This window comes from Acinonyx jubatus, chromosome B3 (genome assembly GCF_027475565.1).
Source record: "Acinonyx jubatus isolate Ajub_Pintada_27869175 chromosome B3, VMU_Ajub_asm_v1.0, whole genome shotgun sequence".
NCBI classification, from domain to species: domain Eukaryota; kingdom Metazoa; phylum Chordata; class Mammalia; order Carnivora; family Felidae; genus Acinonyx; species Acinonyx jubatus.
This window is the reverse complement of record NC_069386.1, coordinates 2761781-2780730: the sequence shown is the minus strand read 5'-3', so window position 1 is coordinate 2780730 and position 18950 is coordinate 2761781. Positions and strand designations below refer to the sequence as shown.

The following is an 18950-nucleotide window of genomic DNA, read 5'->3' as shown; positions in this document are numbered from 1 at the left end:
TTCTTTTCTGAGCTCTGATTCTGGTGATGTTTTCCCAAATTCTGCCAACCCCCCCCCCCCCCACCACCTGCAGAAAGAAAAAAAAAAAAAACAATCCACAAACTTGTACTTGTCTTGTGGTTTGTAGGCAATTTAGAGGAAAATCATCCCAGGGCAGGATGGAGAGGAGGGAACCGGACACAGCACTCCTTGGGGGTCAGCTCGTTCGCGGTCCCCAGGCCGGTCCCTAGTGCCCCTGAGAGACCAACAGAAGCAGAAGACACTCTAGCCAGGGGCACGAACCCCATCCCAGGGTGAGCCCGTTCCCGCGGGTGCTTTCCTGGCACACCTGCACCAGACCTGAGAAAGGAAAGTGCAGGAAGGGGTGTGTGTGTGTGTGTGTGTGTGTGTGTGTGTAGAACCAGTGTTAAAAATAAGATTTCCGGGGCGCCTGGGTGGCGCAGTCGGTTAAGCGTCCGACTTCAGCCAGGTCACGATCTCACGGTCCGTGAGTTCCAGCCCCGCGTCAGGCTCTGGGCTGATGGCTCGGAGCCTGGAGCCTGTTTCCGATTCTGTGTCTCCCTCTCTCTCTGCCCCTCCCCCGTTCATGCTGTCTCTCTCTGTCCCAAAAATAAAAAAAAAACGTTGAAAAAAAAATTAAAAAAAAAAAATAAGATTTCCTCTGCAGGAGATAAAAATTTTAAAAAAAATTTTAATGTTTATTTTTGAGAGAGAGAGAGACAGAGCATGAGCAGGGGAGGTGCAGAGAGAGAGAGGGAGACACGGAATCCAAAACAGGCTCCAGGCTCCGAGCCGTCAGCACAGAGCCTGATGCGGGGCTGGAACTCAAGAACCTAGAGATCATGACCTGAGCTGAAGTCAGAGGCTTAACCAAATGAGCCGCCCAGACGCCCAGACATTTAAAAAAAAAAAAAAAAAAAAACTGGAATGTTCAGTCTGGGGTGAGGGAGGAGGAGAGGGGAAGATACTGTGCTTTTACCTCTTGGGGAATATTTGTCTAATTGACCCTTAAGTATGGTAAGGATAGAGTGGTTCCTTTCCCAAGGAAAATTTCACAGGGATTTATTTATTCCTCACTGGAAACCATGAAAACCGTGAGTGAAACACTCCGAGATCCACAGGCGATCAGAAATCCATGCTGCTGGTGTTCCCGGCACAAGTGTATCTTCCTTCGAGGATTCTGTCCCCCGGTGCAAAGCCACTTAGAGATGACCTGTGTCTGGGTCTTCTGTGCCTCAGTCCACGTGGAGGACGTTAACAGTCCCACAAAAGGAAGGAGCTGCAGCCTACCCCCCTCCTGCTTTCCACTTGTTTTGAAGTGACCGCTGCCCGCCCCACACCTCAAGGGCTCGCCCACTAGGAACCATCTAGAGTAGGGGACTTGAAAGAACAGCGGCGAAACTCCAGGCGTTATTCATCCCCCCTCTTCCATTTTGTGGTGCAGGGACATCAGGAGGGAACACGAAGGGCTTGGAGACCCCTCGTCCAGCCGACCTTCTGCGTTTCCTTAAGACTCTGGCAGGGGGGTCTCTAGTAAACCTCCCCCCCCCCCCAGTTGGACGGTTGGCTTTGTAACGCCATGGGCATGTTCGCCTCGGAAAGTTTTGGTAACGTTTTACTGCCGCCATAAAGTAGCAGAGTTGATTTAATGAGCTTCTATGCTCGTAGGAAGCGTCCCCGATTCTGGTTAGCCGTATGAGATGCATCCATTTTGAAGGTTTGTGAAAACATGTAAGGCCCCTGGCCTTAAGAGAAAACCAGATTTACATTCCTCCCTGTCTCAGCAGGAAACCTTAAATCAAAGGCAACCCGCAAATCAACACATGCTTATCTGTCAGTGTACTTGTCCCAGTTTGTAATTAGACGTGTATTTGTGTGGATCGATGCTGGTCTCCTCATTACGCTGCAGACTGCCTGGGAGCATCTGGCCCGGTTACCCTTGAACCCCTGGGCCCAGGCAGTGCCTGGCACAGGGGCGTCTGAGTGTCCGGAAGGAAAGGAGGGAAGGAAGAGAGGAAGGCAGGCAGGGGGAGGAAGGAGAAGGGGAGGAAGCCAGGAGAGAGGCAGCGAGGGAGCCGGTCACAGATGGAAGGATTCCTTACAGCCATCCTGTCCGCCGCGGCGAGGCTCACTTGTTTTTCCCCCCAGATATAAAATGGAAAGTATAAAGTACTATTTTCAATTGCTACTGTATAACTCAAATAGTTATATGTATATATTTTAAGTAGTCTTATTATATGTATATATATATATATATATGTATATATATATATATATATATATATATATATATATATATCTTTTTTTTAAGTGGTTTTAGGTGTCGGACAAGACAGGCCCCATGCTTTCGAGGGTCCCCACTCTTGCTGCCTGCCCTCTGGCTGTGTCTCTCCCCACGATAGGTCACAGCAGGACCTCCATGCCCAGAAGGCCCCACCCCCTTCTCAGGGTCTGGGGGCCTCTCCCCAGACAGTTCCTTCCATCTTCCACCAGAAATGTGCCCAAGGTGTGTCAAAGGGTGTGGCTGTTGGCAGGGACAGAGCGTGGACGGAGCTGGGGCTCCACACGTCCTCAAGACCCCCTTGTGGTGCGGGACGGGAGGCACGGATCACGGCCAAGGCCAGCTCTCCCTGTGTGGCCAAGGACTGGGGCAGAACCGCACAGAGGCCAGGGGCTCTGAATTCTAACCTGGCCTTCCAGATCATTATGAAGGTCTATTTGTCTAGGTAGGAGGTTACAACATATTATGTACAGCAGGTGATACCTTGACTCATAACTTTTAAATATGTAGCGATATGGTATGGGAGCAAATGTTCGCGTGTGTGTATAGTTCTAAAATTTTGCTGGTGTCACATCATGATTAAGTGGGAAAAAAGGTTTTTTTTAATGTTTATTTTGGGGGGGGGAGGGGAAGGGGCAGAGAGAGAGGGAGACCCAGAATCTGAAGCAGACCCAGAATCCGAATCTGAGCTGTCAGCATAGAGCCCGACGCGGGGCTCGAACTCACAGACCTCAAGAGATGGTTAACTGACTGAGCCACCCGGGTGCCCCGGAAGAAATATTTTTTTAAGTTCTTTGCCCATTTTTCCATTGGGTTATTGTGTATTTGTTTTTGTTTTTAATATTTGGTATTGTATGATTTCCTTATATAGTTTGGATATTAATCTCTCATCAGGCATGTGGTTTGCAAACATCTCGTCATGCCGCCTTCTCGTTCTGTTGGTGGTCCCCTTTGCGGTGCAGAAGCCTTTAGTTTGATGTAGTCCCGCTTGTTTGTTGATGCTTTTGTTGACTCTGCTTTTGGTGTCCTATCCGTGCCTTCGTTGCCAAGACCAGATGAAAAAAAAAAGGGGGCTAATGACTCGACTAGACATTTCTCCAAAGACGATACACGGATGGCCAGCAGACACGTGAAAAGATGCTCGACGTGACTCATTGCCAGGGAGATGCAAATCAAAACCACCATGAGATACCCACTCATGCCCGTGAGGACGGCTCTTCTAAAACAAACAAAGCAAAACAGAAGAAAGTTCTGGCAATTCTATGGCGAGAAAATGTGGAATACACGTAAATTAGAGCATCGGTCAGGCTTAAGAAAGGAAGGAAATCCGTTTGTGACAACGTGGCTGAATGTGGAGGACGCTGCACTAAGTGAAATGAGTCCATCACAGAGGAGGGAATACTGCGTGGTTCCCCCTGGAGGACTCTGCCAGGGTCAGACTCAGAAGCAGAGAGCAAAACGGAGGTTACCGGGGTCCGGGAGGAGGAGAAAATGGGGAGATGTTCAACGGGTACAAGTTCTTCCAGTTATGCAAGATGAACCCGTTCTAGATTTCTGTCGTGCCCCACGGCACCTGTGGGGAACAACACGGTGTCGTGCGCTCAGAAACTTCAGGGGCTGGATCTCATGCTGTTCTTACCACAGACAAAAGGGACAGCAGGAAACTTCTGGGGGCGACGGATACATCCATCGTCAGGACCGCGGGGACAGTGTCACAGGTGCGTGAATACGTGCAAAGCCGTCAAATCGTACACGGCACACGTGTCCCGGTTTCTGTATCTCCATTATTTCTCAATAAAGGGGTTTTTAAAAAAGAAAGAGAGCTCGCGCTTGGACGGCTGGGTGTGCCTGCCGCTGGCCAGCTCGGGCTCAGTTTCCTCTGGGCGAAAGTATAAATAAGTTAGTCCCCATTTCACTGGATTATTGACATTATTGAATGACAGAACCAGCATCATCCTAGTATGTAATAAGTGCTCAAAAATATCACAACTTATTCTGCCTTATTTTACTTCGTGCATGAAAACATCTTCTCAGCTCGTCAGTTATGTACTTTGAGGCCACAGATGAAGTCCTCTGCGTAGCAAGAATTGCGGGTCCCCCCTTTGCAAGTTGCTCGCACCACGGTCTGTCCTCCGTGGCTGTTGTCGTGATGTGACACAAACGCCTGTCGGTCGGCTCGTCAACGTGCTGTTCCCTTGCAGATGCCCCACCCTGGGTCACCCCGCTGTGTTCCCCGTCCCCCAGCCCGGTGCCCGTGGGACAGACATGCCGGTATCCGCCGCAGCCTCATACCGTCTCGCACCGGCTTCTGGACGTCCTCTCCTCCGAACGGATGACACACTCTTGTCCATCCGCGGTCGTAAGAGGGTCTAACGTCTGGTGTCGTGACAGCTGCTCCTAGCCCCCCTTGGTTCTTCTGTGATCTTTCAGATGAACTTCTGAAAGATTCCGTGCCCCCCACCTCCCAAAACAGTTGTCTTTTGACTACTGTATAAACTTCTAATTATAGGGGCACCTGGGTGGCTCAGTCGGTTGAGCGTCCGACTTCGGCTCAGGTCATGACCTCGCGGTTTATGAGTTCGAGCTCCGCGTCGGGCTCTGTGCTGACAGCTGGGAGCCTGGAGCCTGCTTCGGATTCTGTGCCTCCCCCTCTCTCTGCTCCTCCCCGACTCATGCTCTATCTCTCTCTGTCAAAAATAAATAAACACTGGGGCGCCTGGGTGGCGCAGTCGGTTAAGCGTCCGACTTCAGCCAGGTCACAATCTCACAGTCCGTGAGTTCGAGCCCTGCGTCAGGCTCTGGGCTGATGGCTCAGAGCCTGGAGCCTGTTTCCGATTCTGTGTCTCCCTCTCTCTCTGCCCCTCCCCCGTTCATGCTCTGTCTCTCTATGTCCCAAAAATAAATAAACGTTGAAAAAAAAAATTTAAAAAAATAAATAAATACTTAAAAAAATTAAAAAAAAAATTTAATTCTAATGATAAATTAATCCTTAAAGAATTAGCCTAATTAGAACATCTTCCCATCCGTCGTTTGTCTCCAGTCCTCATTCACTCACATAACATCTGCATTGTACAGTTTACCACATCTGAGCACCAACCGTAATGTTATTCACCTAACAGTTTTGCTCAGATTGACTTCCTTTCAAAACATACATACCAACTTCCGCTTCTCCTTGCCTTGATATCACTGAATTCCAAGGTTTCATATACTAAATATGATTTTGTAATGCAATTAAGATGAACATATAATAGTTAAAACAGACCCATCTGTGTGCCCCCCAAGGTCACCACTGGCCCGTCTCACACCGGCCAGTCCCGCCCCGGAGACCATGGCCAGGGACTCGGCAAGGTCAAGTTCTCCCTGAGAACCCCTCCCCATCTCTTTGCAGCCGGCCGAGCAGCCTCCTTGTCTCTCTTCCTACTGACCTGTTGGTTTTTGTTTTATTTGGTTGTTATATACTTTTTGTCTGCTTTGTCGTGTTTGGTTTTACGCTTTCCACTTAACGATGCTTCTTAACATTTTCCTGCTGGAGACCCCATCTTCTTTCTTTTCTTCGGAGTCGTGGAATCTACATCATGGCCTCTGTGTTACTTCTTCTGTTAGGTTGGTGCTCACGCCTCCCGAAAGGCATTCTCGCATTTGGGTTTCTTTGCTTGTTAGAGTCCATGAATCTCCGTATCCTCGTGTACACGTTTTACTACAATGACAGCTGTGCAATTTAAATAAAGCTGTAGGTTTATCAGCACAACAAAAACGATTCTCTTATTAGCTAAAATTTTAATAGCTCTGTTGACATAATTTTTATCTTTTGAACTGAAATGCGTAGGGAAGAAATCATTTTAGCACTAAGTTAAGCTGGCTAGTCATTCGGAGTTAGTTGTGAGACGGTCACAGCTGCATTTCAATTGATTGGCATCTCGACTTGTCACGGTGATGCTGAAAAGGCAAAAATTCTTCAGGTTATAAAGGTATTTCTTTTTTTTAAGTAATGAGAACAGAGAAGGTGTGGTCATACAAAATGTTGAAAAAGATTAGAGCTTTAAATAAATCCTTTTTTGCTCTGTGTTCTGTCACTTTAGAAGAGGACGAACATGGAACCCTCGTCCCTCAAGTGCGTCGCCATCCCACTGGCGAGAAAGAAGGGTAGCCCGCCTTTGTTGCCTCAGTAAGGACTAATATTCCTATGTTATAGATGAGGAAACCAAAGCTAAGAGACTAGCTGACCAGTCAAAGGTCAACAAACTGAGGAAAACTCAAAACGTCACCCCTGATCCGGTGCACCTGTCTACGCAGCCAGTGCGTGCAGCCGTTGTAGACGTCCCTAATTAAGTGGTCCTCGCGTTTCTGGGAGGTGGCCCGCCCCCTCTGCAGGCAGCTCCCAGCTCAAGGCGGCTCTGTCCTCTGCTGGTGTCTGCCTTCCAGAAGCATCTACCCTTGTCTCCCCCACCCCCCACCGTACTTTCACAGAAGCAGCCTCCCATTGAGAAAAGCTCCTAAGTATCAGAGAACTATCAGTCCCTCCACGTTCATGGCTTTCCCACTTTTGATCTTTCAAACTCCATTTACTGAGCACTCAGGATCGTGACCCGCTTCAACTTTTATTTAATTTGGTGTTATTGTTTTCTATCTGTCATCCTCAAGTCTGACGAATAAATACTTTTAGCCCCAAGACTTTCCTCTGTTGCCAGAGGCCTGGCATTTGGTTGGTTCGTTGGTTGGAGTTGGGGGTCTGGGGTCGCTGGATTCCAATCCTAGTTCCCAGAATGGGACCTTTCTGGAACAGAAACGGCCATCGCAGCTTATCAGTACACCGTGAGAATTGACACTGTCCGGGTGTTCAGCATGGTGACTGACTCGTGCCATATGTCAGCACGTGGCGTTTGTTTTATTTTGTTTTACTTCCACGGCACGGAAGTCCTGCTAAGAGCTTCGTGCGGGGCTGGGACCACGGAGCTGTGGCTGCCTCACCACCTCCCCCACACAGGGTCCGGCAGCTCCCGGGGCCTTCACCTCGGGGCCCCGTTTAGTTCAGGGAAAGGGGGCTGGGAGCGAGGGGGCTGAGACCGCCTTCCTGCAGATGCCTCGCAGGACGGCCCCCACCTGGACTTGGGAGGCAGCTGTCCTGTTCCTCATAGGTTTGACAACAGCAAATGTGACTGAGCCTACCCCACGCCGGCCCAGGACACGCAGAGGGGTGAGCTAGGGGCAGCCTCGATTTCCTTGAGTTACTTGAGAAAGAATGAGCACTTCATGTGGGAAGTGAGGGCTCCGGGTCCCCAGTCCAGACCCACACTGTCAGCGAGCCTGTGAGTCTGGGCCAGCGGCTTCCCGTTCCTCCGCTCCCTGCCACATAAAAGTTTGGGACCACACACTTGCTGGCATCCTGAGGTTCTAACCACCTGCTAGAATTCATCAGTTCATAGAAAGGGGTTCCACCTGAGAGTCTGGGGTCAAGTGGAGGATTCCACGGGTCCATTTCATCCCTGCTCAGGAAGAAGAAAGGGCACCTCCTTCCCGAAGGTCGGCGGGCCTCCGGGCTCCCGGAGTTCCTGTGTATCTTCAAGGTTTTAAAATTACCACCTCTGGTTCCTATTCCTCTCTGACATTGCAGAATGGTTATTACTGATGATTAACCAAATGAACGTTTAAATTTTAGAAGTCAAGCCACTTTTAAAGGCCCATTTTATACAATTTATGACACCTTCTCCCTCTCTACCCTCATAATTCCGAAAGCTTTTATAAGTATAAATGTGTGCTAGGATTCGCTTTAGGTTTTTCCCTTCTATTTACAGCAGGTACGGGTGCTTTTGGTTTTATTAAGCCTTTTAGCGCTGTTTAACTTTTAAACTAAGCATGTATCGCTTTTAAAAACTAATCCAATAAAGACGTTCAGAACTTGAGACATGAAAATAAAACATGATCCCGCTATTTAAAGAACCATCATGAAAATGCCGACGTACTGCTTCCCGGCCTGTTTGTCTGCCTCTCCTGATGCTTCCTGCGGGTTTAGTAACATACGCGCCTCTTATCTCTTTCTGTTTGTCCAACCCAAGGACAGCATTTCCCATATTATCAAAACATTCTTCAAAAACGTTGTGTCCATGTTACATACATGTTAACAACAGGACATCAAAAACCAAAATGCTTTCAGGCGCCCTCACCCACGTGGGCGGTACAGTCCCGTGAGGGATGCAAGGCTGGAAGTGTTTCCCACCTCCAGTTGAGGATCCACAGCTCAGAGGTGGGACGGAACTTGGGTGGTTCCGCTCACAGGCTCGGGTACCATTTATCAGCTGTGTGACCTGCAGCCCAACAGCGAATCTGAGATTTATTGAGTCCAAAGGTCACGTCACCATAGGGGTCCTGCTTAAGGAAAAGAATAAAGACCTCACTCTTGAAAACTTTACTAAAACGTGATCCTGTGAATAAATTGCTTTCACCCCTCCCATGGCCATGCAAAGGCCCCGTGCACACGAAGAGCCCAGAGCTCAGACTTCACTTGCTTCAAGATAAATAAATCTGCCTCCGCCTGGGCAAGAGACTTAACCTACCTTCATCTGCAAAATGGGGACAACAGAAGTGGCTTTACCTTTTAATTTGGGACAACTGAAATTCTCGATTACATTACCAGACCACACTCTGCAAGCTCCTTTCTTTTGCTAATAATAATAATAAAACAAAACAAAACAAAACAAAACCATGGCCACCTCGGGAAGTTCTTGGGGAAAGCGTCCTGTATCGGGAAAAGTAATTAAGCTCTGGGGTCCTAAAGGAGCCTGGGAAAGTCTAGCCAAAAACTAGGGAGGTGGGTCTATTTAAAAACAGAACTGGACTTTGCGAGTTTTATCATGTCTTGGCTTATTAAATCCACTAATTGAGAATTAAATTTTCCAGATTGTTACTTTTATAACAGCACTCGAGTGTCAGAAAATCCCCTGACCGGTCAGCACTGGATACAAGTAGAGAAGATACGAAGTGACTGTGGGTTAAGCACCACCCCACCCCAAACTAAGTACGTTTGCTTAGTGCTTTGTAATTTACAGCGAGTTACCTTTCACCGTCATTATCCATCGGCTCAAACAACCCCCTGAGGCAGGTGGGACGCTGGATACTAGCCTCTTCTCAGAGACCAGCGTGCTGAAGCTGAGCTTGGCTGGGGGGTCGGGTCTGTCAAACATCACTGCTCCCGCTACCACAGTCATCACCCTCCTAGACTCTCAGGAGGCCCTTCGATTTTGTGGGCGTGTTCAGAAAACCACCCGATCTTTGCATAGGTGTTCCTGAAGCACTCTGGTCTACGGAGGGCGGCCCGGGCTGCATGGAATGCCAGTGGGCACCTGACCACAGGCAGCTCTCCATGAATTCGTCGGGTCGGAGTTTGAGCTTATCCTCCAAGTGGACTCAGATGTGTGATTTCATTGAACACCTGCAGTTACGGCCGGGTACAGATCTGCTGGGGGAGAAGGACACCTGTCAGTTCCACAAAGTGTCACACACACCGTCCTGGGAATGACCCAAGGACCCCAGGGACTCTCAACAACATGGGTTTCTGATTTAACCCACCTGAAATCTTAACACTGCAGGTAGGAGGGCAGGATGTGTGCAGGCCTGTCCCCCAGCAGGAGCAACCCTGGGTGGGGGAGCCCCCAGTTACCTGTGTGCGGGCCTCACTAGCAGTGGACGCTGAGGAACAACTTTACTTTCATGGTGTTGTTTGAAAAAGGAAACCCCACTTAGCCCAATCGGGAGGTTATTAAATTCCTGGAAACGGAGCTGAGAGGCCAGCACAAAAGCCTGTGGTGTTGGCAACATGTAAACGAGGAGGCCTGGGAGTCCTTTCCCTGTCTGCCCTGGCCTTTACAGGCCCTGAGCAAGGCCATTCCCGGCCAGGACCCTCTCCACGGAGAACCTCCTTCCTCCGGGCACCCCCTCCTCACCCACAGATGAGTGGGACGGGAGCCCACAAACCAGGATGAAAAAGACAAGAATTCACTAGAGTACTAGGCGGTGGCTCTCCAGAGGACTTGCCACCGCCTCTGCCCCATCTCTCTCCCTCTCTCTGTCTCACGCACACCCCAGACTCAGGGAAGCTGACACAAACATCCTGACGAAATAACCACTCTGAGCGCCTTCTAAGCCTCATTTCCCCGAGGAAATAATCAGCACCTCTCCTCCAAGACAGCTCCAGGTGAGCAAGAAGGGAACACCTTCCCGTGCTCAAAAGTAAAGGCGTTTGGGGCACTGCCCACTGATTCCCGAGCGCGCTCGCATCTACTGTCACACTCAATTCTCCGAACCCACGAAGTGGCCGGGGCAGGTACGACCTGCCCCCTCCTTTCACGCATGGCACACCGGGGCCCGGGCGCTCGCGCTCCTCCCGGGCTTACGCAGGGAGAGAACACCCGGGAGCCTCCGCCTGTGCGCCCGGAGCTCGCCCCGCGGCACCGGCAGGCCCCCCGCGTGGGCCCGTCCGCGGTGGCGGCCACATGGCCGCATTGTCCCGCGCGCGCGTCCCGCCGAGCCGCGCGGACGCCGGCGCTCTCCGCCAACCGCAGCCCCCGGCCGCCCTGCCGAACCGCAGCCCCCGGCCGGCCGGGCGCGGGGACGCGGCGAGCCCGGGGGCGCCGGGAACAACGAAGAGGGGCGCGCGCGGGGCCCGAGGGGGGCGTCGGCGCCCGTGGCTGCGCAGGGGGCGGCCCGGGCGGCGGCCGGCGGGCAGGCGGTGAGCCCTGGCCCGGCCCCCAAAGCCTTCTTTCTTCCCTCGCGCTCGGAGGCGGCCGCGGGAGCTCCGGAAGGGGGCGCAGCTCGCCGTCCCCCTCCGGCCGGTCCGGGCGCGCCCTCCCTCCGCCGCCAACTCCACCCCGAGAAGCGCACAAAGAACCGCGGGGCGGCGGGCGCACACCTCCCGTCGGGGCGGGGCCGCGGGAGGGGCCGGCGCACGCTCCGCCGCGCCCGCCTTAAAGGGCCCGCCCGCTCCTCGCGCGCACCGCGCATGCCCGGCCGCGGGGCGGGGAGGGACCCGAGAGCGGCGCGCGCACGCCCGCGCCGCCCGCCGGAGCCATGGCCGGCGTCCCCGCGGTGGCGGCGCGGCGCTCGTGCACGCGTCAGCGCCCGCGGGGGCTCGGCCGGCGCGCGGGGCGTGTGCAGGACCCCCGCCCCGCGCCTTCCGGAGGTCGCCGGCCGCAGGGCGGGCCAGGCCCGCGCTGCGGCGGGGTTCCGGCTCTCCGATCCGCAGTTTCGGGGCCACTTGGACGGAGTGCTGCCCGGGGGGACCGAACTGCGGGCGCGCGCGCGAGGAGCGATGCGGGCGGGCCTATGCCTTTGTGTCTCCTGCGCTCCCGCGCAGGTGGGCAACCCGCGCCAGGAGCCACTTTGCCAGTGCGCACCGGGACCCCGAGTCCCGCTTTCCGTGTCCGAGGACTCGGACCGCCCTTTGGGGCGGACAATAGACCCTTCTCCCAGTGGCACCGTGGGCTCTAAGGGTGGCTTATTTGGGGACGCTAACGGGACTTTCGCAGGACCGCTCGCTCAGAGCCGGGCCGCTGGCAGCAGAGTTGGGCGCGTTTTCCTTTCTCAATCGCGCGAGGGAGGAGATCTGGGGACAGACTGTCCTCGGCCGATAGGTACGCGCGAGTGTCCCGAGCCTGCCGGTCCCGCATTAGACAACAAAGAGAGGCGTTAGCGGCGGCGGGGGAGGGGCGCGACCGGGAGGAGGACGGGGCGGGCTGCGGCGAGCGCGGGGGTGGGGGGCGCTCGCTCTCCGCTCGCCCTGACCGCGGCCTCCGCCCGCCCCCGGCCCGGCGCGCGCCAATCGCCTCCCCCAGCGATAGTGTCAGTAGCATTGTAGTGTCAGCTCCCGCCGGTGACGTTGCGCCTCCCTCGTCCCCCTCCGGAGCCGTCTGGCTGCAGAGGCTCAGTCAAGAGGCGGGGAGGAGAGGAGGAAAAAGCGCTGAGTGAGGGCGGGCGGGCGGGCGGGAGGGAGGGAGTGGAGGAGCCGGGGAGGGGCTCCTTAAAGAAACGCTGCTGTCGCTCGCCTGCTCGCTCCTCGCTCGGCATTGTGGCCAGCCAGCCGGGCACTCGGGGGGTACGCGCGGCCGCCGCTCGAGCTTTGCCCCCACCCCACCCGCCGGCAGATCTGGGGTGGGGACCCAGGCGGGGGCCCCTGCAGCCACTGCCCGGCGCGGACCGCACCGAGCGCCCCACTCCTCCCGGCGCCGAGAAAGGAGCAACGGAGCCCTCTGCAGCCGGCCGGCCTCCCCGCCCCTGACCACTCGCTTCCCGGCTGCCTTTGTGGCCGCAGCTTCTCGCCGCCGAGCCGAGGGCCGGCGGGGGCGCGGCGCGCACGGCCGAGCGATGCCCAGCTCCCTGTTTGCAGAGCTGGAGCGCAACGGCAGCGGCGGCGGAGGGGGAGGCGGCGGCGGCGGTGGCGGCGGCGGCGGCGGCGGGGGAGAGACCCTGGATGACCAAAGAGCCCTGCAGCTCGCGCTCGATCAGCTCTCCCTGCTGGGGCTGGACAGTGACGAGGGCGCCTCTCTGTACGACAGTGAGCCGCGCAAGAAGAGCGTGAACATGACCGAGTGCGTGCCGGTGCCCAGTTCCGAGCACGTCGCCGAGATCGTGGGGCGGCAAGGTGGGTCCGGCAGGGATGGGGAGCTGGGGGGGGGGGTGGGGGAGAGGGTCTCGGGCCACCGCCCCGCGGGGAGGGCGCGGGAGGGCTCGGGATCCGCGGCGCCCGCGAGCCTTGACGAGAGAGGAAGAGCCGCGCGAGGGGCCGGCGCCCCAGACAAAGAAAGTGCAGGCAGGCTGTCTCCCGGAGCCGCGCCGCTGCCACGGCGGGATGCACTTCATCCTGCTAAAATCACTGCCTTTCTCCCCTAGCGCCCCCCACCCAACCCACCCCGGGAAATAGAATTTAAATATAAGATGCTTGGGGGAGGGGGCCTTTGATGGGTCCTTTGGGAGGGGGAGGAGGAGGAGTGAGCATCGGATGGGAGGAGGATTCTGGATTTCTGCAAAGCGGAATGGAGCCCAGAGGAGGAACAATGGGTCCCGGGACTGCCCCCCCCCTCCCATCAGTCCCCCAGCTCTGGTGGTGTTGGGGGGGGGGGCGGATCGCGGCTCCGGCCCTCTTCCCCGGACCCCTTCGCCTCGTCTTCAGGGCGGACGGCGCGCCCCGCTGGATCCTAGCGGCATCTCCCCAGCTGACTTTTTCTGGGATTCTCGGGTTTGCTCGGGACGACTGCAGTCACCGGGGGAGGGCTGGGCAGCCAATGGGCTGTTCCTCGAGCGCCTCGCGGGTGGAACCCGCTTCCCAGCCGGTGGCGTGGCCCGGGGTCAGTGAGGGAGCCGCCCCCTTTCCGCCCAAAGCGTGTCCTGCTGTCCCGCAGCCCTGGGCGCGGGCGGTCCCAGGTCTCCGCGGTTACCCCGGGATAATGGGCGTGTCTGTCTCTCTCTCCCACTCCCTCCCCTGCACCCCGGCTCCCAGGTTGTAAAATCAAAGCGCTGCGGGCGAAGACCAATACTTACATCAAGACCCCGGTTCGCGGGGAGGAGCCTGTCTTTGTTGTGACGGGCAGGAAGGAGGATGTGGCCATGGCTCGGAGGGAGATCATCTCTGCCGCGGAGCACTTCTCAATGATCCGCGCCTCGCGGAATAAGAACACGGCGCTCAACGGCGCAGTGCCCGGGCCGCCCAACCTGCCTGGACAGACCACCATCCAGGTGCGGGTGCCCTATCGCGTGGTGGGGCTCGTGGTGGGGCCCAAGGGCGCCACGATCAAGCGCATCCAGCAGCAGACGCACACGTACATCGTGACGCCCAGCCGAGACAAGGAGCCGGTGTTCGAGGTGACCGGCATGCCTGAGAACGTGGACCGGGCTCGCGAGGAGATCGAGGCGCACATCGCCCTGCGCACGGGCGGTATCATTGAGCTCACGGATGAGAACGACTTCCACGCCAACGGCACGGATGTGGGCTTTGATCTGCATCACGGGTCCGGCGGGTCCGGCCCGGGCAGCCTCTGGAGCAAGCCCACCCCCAGCATCACGCCCACCCCCGGCCGCAAGCCCTTCTCTAGCTACCGCAACGACAGCTCCAGCTCGCTCGGCAGCGCCTCCACAGACTCTTACTTCGGCGGGGGGACCGGCGGCAGCACAGCCGCCACCCCGCGCCTAGCGGACTACAGCCCCCCCAGCCCCGCGCTCAGCTTCGCCCACAACGGGAACAACAACAACGGCAATGGATACACCTACACGGCGGGGGAAGCTTCCGTGCCTTCCCCCGAGGGCTGTCCCGAGCTACCGCCCACCTTCGACCCGGCCCCCGCCCCCCCGCCTGGGGCGCCCCTGCTCTGGGCTCAGTTCGAGCGGTCCCCGGGGGGCGGACCTGCGGCGCCCGTCTCCTCTTCCTGCTCTTCCTCCGCGTCTTCTTCCGCTTCGTCCTCCTCGGTGGTCTTTCCCGGGGGCGGCGCCAGCGCGCCCTCCAATGCCAACCTCGGGCTGCTGGTGCACCGCCGGCTGCACCCGGGCACCAGCTGCCCGCGCCTGTCCCCGCCCTTGCACATGGCGCCGGGGACGGGCGAGCACCACCTGGCGCGCCGGGTGCGCAGCGACCCGGGCGGAGGGGGCCTGACCTACGCCGCCTATGCCAACGGGCTGGGGGCGCAGCTGCCGGGCCTGCAGCCGTCGGACACCTCCGGCTCGTCGTCGTCGTCCAGCTCCTCCTCCAGCTCCTCCTCCTCGTCGTCGGGGCTGCGGCGGAAGGGCAGCCGCGACTGCTCCGTGTGCTTCGAGAGCGAGGTGATCGCCGCGCTCGTGCCCTGCGGCCACAACCTCTTCTGCATGGAGTGCGCCAACCGCATCTGCGAGAAGAGCGAGCCCGAGTGCCCGGTCTGCCACACCGCGGTCACTCAGGCCATCCGCATCTTCTCCTGAAGGCGGCGCGCGCCTGCGCGCACCCCGCGGGGAGGGGGGGGGAGAAGGGGGACCCCCCTCCTCTCCCCTCCCCTCCCCTCCCCTCCGGCCTCACTCCCCCCACCCCCACCCTGTCCGCGCCCACCCGCCGCCTTGGTGCCCCACCTTCTCCCCGCCCTGCTCTCACTCAGAGGTCCAGAGGAGCTTGGAAAGCTGTAGTATCCGCTCATTTTTAAAATGTAATTTTTAAACAAAGGAACTTGCCAGGATATCTGCGTCAAGAGTACTGTAGCCTGGGAAGCCTCTGATCTGAACCACCTGAAATGCATGCTCTATAAATAATAGGAACGGCGACATTCTAGTCATGATAGTTTTTACACTGTACTTAATAGGAAGCTTCCAGAAGAAGAAAACCCCACAAGTTTTCCATTTTCTTAAAGTAGGAGAAAAAAAAAAAAGAACAATAATTATTATGATTAAGATGGTAATAATAGTGCTTATGGGATGTGTGGACTGTTTTACGTGTGTTCCCCTCTGTGGCTGGGTTCCTCCGATGCTTATTCTAGAACACAGTGGATCCTTTTTGAATGTTGTGGAAGGGCCAGGAGTTCCTGTGAATCCAGGATACTGCAGCTTTATAAAAGTTAAACAAACTGTAACATATCTCTTATATATTAAAAACGTTTAAAAGTTTTAAAGAGAAATTGCATTAATACAGATTGAAGTATTTTATTCTTTTTTGACTTGAAAAATTATATTTCATATTGCAAAGATGTTTACAAGTATTTTAATTTAAGTTCAGTGAACTTTTTTGTAGCTGGGTTAAATCTTTTTATTTTAGTATGGCCTTATGGCAAAGAACACTGTATTATTTTAATAACCACACAATTGTGACGAAATTACAAAACCATAAAATGTGTAATGTTTTGAACAGTATTCTGTTGGGATGGAGATTTTATAGGTTCAGACAAATCTTCTAGATTTGCTTCACCCAGCATATTTTCTATTCAGTGATATAAAGCATATTTTATTCTATATTATTACAAAAAAAAAAAAACAGAAACGTATAAACACGTCAAAAGGAACTGTGGATGCTTTCTAACATTTGTATAAATAGAATTCCGTGCAAGCTACGAAAATTCTGTTGGGCCACTATAGTTTTAGTATTCCTATTTTAATACATTTGTTTACCACTTGTTTATGTATATGTAGGTGACGTTACTTGAGCTTAAATGTACTTTACTGAGCAAAGTTTAAAAAGCAAAGTATATTTTATTTTATGATAAAGGGCCTTTAACCTCATGGTCAAATACTAATATTATATTTGCTGAGACAAGATTTGAAATTGTATCAAGAGTTTTATTTTTCTGACATTTAAAGTTCTACATAATAAAGGTAAGACTTAAGTAATGGTGCTACTTTGTTTTTTAAGTATTTCTATATAAATAAAATATTGAAGAAAATCTATCTTGTGTGGCGGCTTGGTGTTGTTTTATTTTTGTTTTGTTTTTGTTTGCTTGTTTGTTTCTAAGCCCCTTGGAGCCCACTTGTGTAAATCACTTTTAAGTGGCTGGTGAAAATGTATTCATTCCAGGCATATGATGTCAGTATTTTGTCAATAGAATGGGCTTTCAGAACAGGCCAGAGTTGTGAAGAGCTGAACGTATAGACTGTGGGTAACTTTATTTATTTTTTTTGTAATTGCACACTTCTACTGAATCAGGGCTCACTTCCCCATTAGACATAGCAGGCACGGTGCCTAGGGCCCACGACACTTTTCAGGGGCCCAGCAAAAAATGTTTGATTGCTTTCAAAATCAGAAGAGAGAAAACCCAAAAGCGATGAAATTCTTCAAAGGAAACGTTTGAATTTTCAGGTCCACGAGAACCTATTAAATTTTCCTGAAACACGAAGGAAATAAAATGTTAAAAGTATTTAAAGTTACATCAAAGATACACTTTAATGTTGATATTATTATGCAGGAAGGAGCCCAGGACACAAGAGTGCTTGGAGCCTGGCAAAGCTATAATCCCGCCCTGCCTGGCCCCTTCCGGGTACAGGGAGCCTAAGGGCTGTGTTTGCTGTTGGAAGTTTCCATGGAGGGTCGCTTCTTGGGGGCAGCTGCGCAATGACGGTTTCTGCTTGCAGAGGACCCCGCTGAATGACGGTTTCTGCTTGCAGAGGACCCCGCTGGATTTGAGGACTGGTCTTAAGAGGCTTCTGCTGGAAAGACAAACTAATTGGTGTTGACAGGCTGAGGGGGTTAACGGTTTGTTGTTGTTTGAGAGAAGTTTTGTTGTTTGTTTTTAGCAGACTTATACCTGCTGCCTGGCTGTGGGGCTTTGTCAAATGATGGGGCCACCGTGTTTCACTTGACCTGAGCTCTGTCTTCTAGAGAGTATTCAGACATGACCAGACCGTGCCCCTGAATTCCCAGCAAACTTTCCAGCGGATCCGCTGCCCCCGGAGAACCGTGTCTGCCCAGACTGTGGCAGGCTTCTCTTTTCATCTGTGCGGATGGGTAACATTCAACAGGTGAGTCCAGACCGTGGGCTACAATATATATTCAGTGGGGGTTCCTCTTTTCCCTTTGTATTCATTTCTATCTGTCCAGAAATTTAGCAACGGCCTTGTCCATCGTCGCTCCTGATTTGTTTGGTTCAAATGCTGCCGTGTAAAGGCAGGAGGCTGGAATTTGGGGTGGGAAGGGAAAAAGGAGTGGCCCGGCTTGGGAAATTTCTGGCATCATCTCCAGCCTCTGGAACGTTCCCAGATGGTGTTTACCCCCTGGCCGAGGCCTGGCGAGAAGCAGTGTTACAGTGTTTCCCACCTTTCCTGTTAACTGTTCAGAAATGCCTAGAACAGAACCAAGGTTCCTTTTACACTTACCTCTTCGGCCATGTAACTGCTTTTCTGCTCCAGCAGAGTGATTACAGAGAGGACAAGGAAAAAACAAAAGCCTTGACGGAATTTCTCATGGGCTCTTCCTCACACGTGGAGATTTTCTTGGGGTCCATATGCTGCTTTGGAAAATAAAAAAAGATCAGGTCTTGAGGCTGCTGACATACGCTTTGAGTGGCCCACATACCTTTGTGGGGAGAGGTTCCCTTGGTTGACATGGAGTTTGGGGATGTATTACTAATAAATGTTGGTTTCCCGGGAGAAAGAGCTTTCTCTCTTTTAACCCATTGGTTTCCCCTGCGGGTCAGGCCCTGGTCACCGGCACAGGGCGTGGAAAAGGCTAGTGGGATCAGACTGGCATTAGCTTTTGATCCGAGGCAAGCCTTCTGTCCCATTCCCCAGATCCCCCAGATGACGACCCTGAAGGTGGCCACGGGCTGCACAGGTGACCGTCCTCCAGCTGGAGAGGCGAGAGAGGCTATAATTGATGCTCCCTCTGAAATCTCTCTGGTCTCTGAAATTCCAGCTGGCAGACAGCTTTCCCCACGCTATTTCTTTATCTACTGCTCAGCAGGGGTGGGTTTTGCACCCCCCCCCCATTTAGGCAGTCTCGGGGGACATTTTTGGGTGTGACAATTGGGGCTAGTGCTCCTGGCATCTAGTGGGCAGTGGTCAGGGATGCCGTGAAATGTCCCACGAGGCACAGCAAGGAATCATGCAGCTCAGGGTTTCAGAAACCCTGGTAGAGACAAAGCAAATGTATCTTTCCTGCCGTTTATTCACCGCCTTGAAATTGGCGATACTGTCCTGGTGTTTGAATGCATCTGGGATTCTCCGCTAGCCAGGGTCGCTCTTG

At 53.9% G+C, this 18950-nt stretch overlaps 2 protein-coding genes and 1 long non-coding RNA gene across 3 annotated transcripts; 1 reads left to right on the top strand and 2 right to left on the bottom strand.

Annotated features, from left to right (window-relative positions):
- Positions 1-3023: 3023 nt before the first annotated feature.
- LOC113601981 (uncharacterized) lies at positions 3024-9462 on the bottom strand. Its single transcript, XR_003423361.2, has 3 exons — positions 9333-9462; positions 5225-6217; positions 3024-4988 (listed from the first exon to the last, which is right to left on the bottom strand). It is a non-coding gene; the product is annotated as an uncharacterized LOC113601981 (long non-coding RNA).
- Positions 9463-9614: 152 nt separating this feature from the next.
- On the bottom strand, positions 9615-11343 carry LOC128315879 (translation initiation factor IF-2-like). The gene is made up of 3 exons (XM_053223614.1): positions 11301-11343; positions 10448-11237; positions 9615-9731 (listed from the first exon to the last, which is right to left on the bottom strand). The coding sequence occupies exons 1-3, from the start codon at positions 11341-11343 to the stop codon at positions 9683-9685; spliced, it is 882 nt and encodes a 293-aa protein (XP_053079589.1). The 3' UTR covers positions 9615-9682.
- MEX3B (mex-3 RNA binding family member B) lies at positions 11328-16660 on the top strand. The gene is made up of 2 exons (XM_027068228.2): positions 11328-12911; positions 13767-16660. The coding sequence occupies exons 1-2, from the start codon at positions 12635-12637 to the stop codon at positions 15212-15214; spliced, it is 1725 nt and encodes a 574-aa protein (XP_026924029.1). The 5' UTR covers positions 11328-12634; the 3' UTR covers positions 15215-16660.
- The last annotated feature ends 2290 nt before the right edge of the window (positions 16661-18950 follow it).

Coding starts and splice junctions, on each gene's coding strand:
- LOC128315879 (XM_053223614.1), bottom strand. CDS start 11,343: ATGGCTCCGGCGGGCGGCGCGGGCGTGCGCGCGCCGCTCTCGG. Junction 11,238..11,300: donor CGTGCGCGCGCCGCTCTCGG/GTCCCTCCCCGC, acceptor GGGCCCTTTAAG/GCGGGCGCGGCGGAGCGTGC. Junction 9,732..10,447: donor GGAGCTGTCTTGGAGGAGAG/GTGCTGATTATT, acceptor CTCCCCCAGCAG/ATCTGTACCCGGCCGTAACT.
- MEX3B (XM_027068228.2), top strand. CDS start 12,635: ATGCCCAGCTCCCTGTTTGCAGAGCTGGAGCGCAACGGCAGCGGCGGC. Junction 12,912..13,766: donor CGAGATCGTGGGGCGGCAAG/GTGGGTCCGGCA, acceptor CCCGGCTCCCAG/GTTGTAAAATCAAAGCGCTG.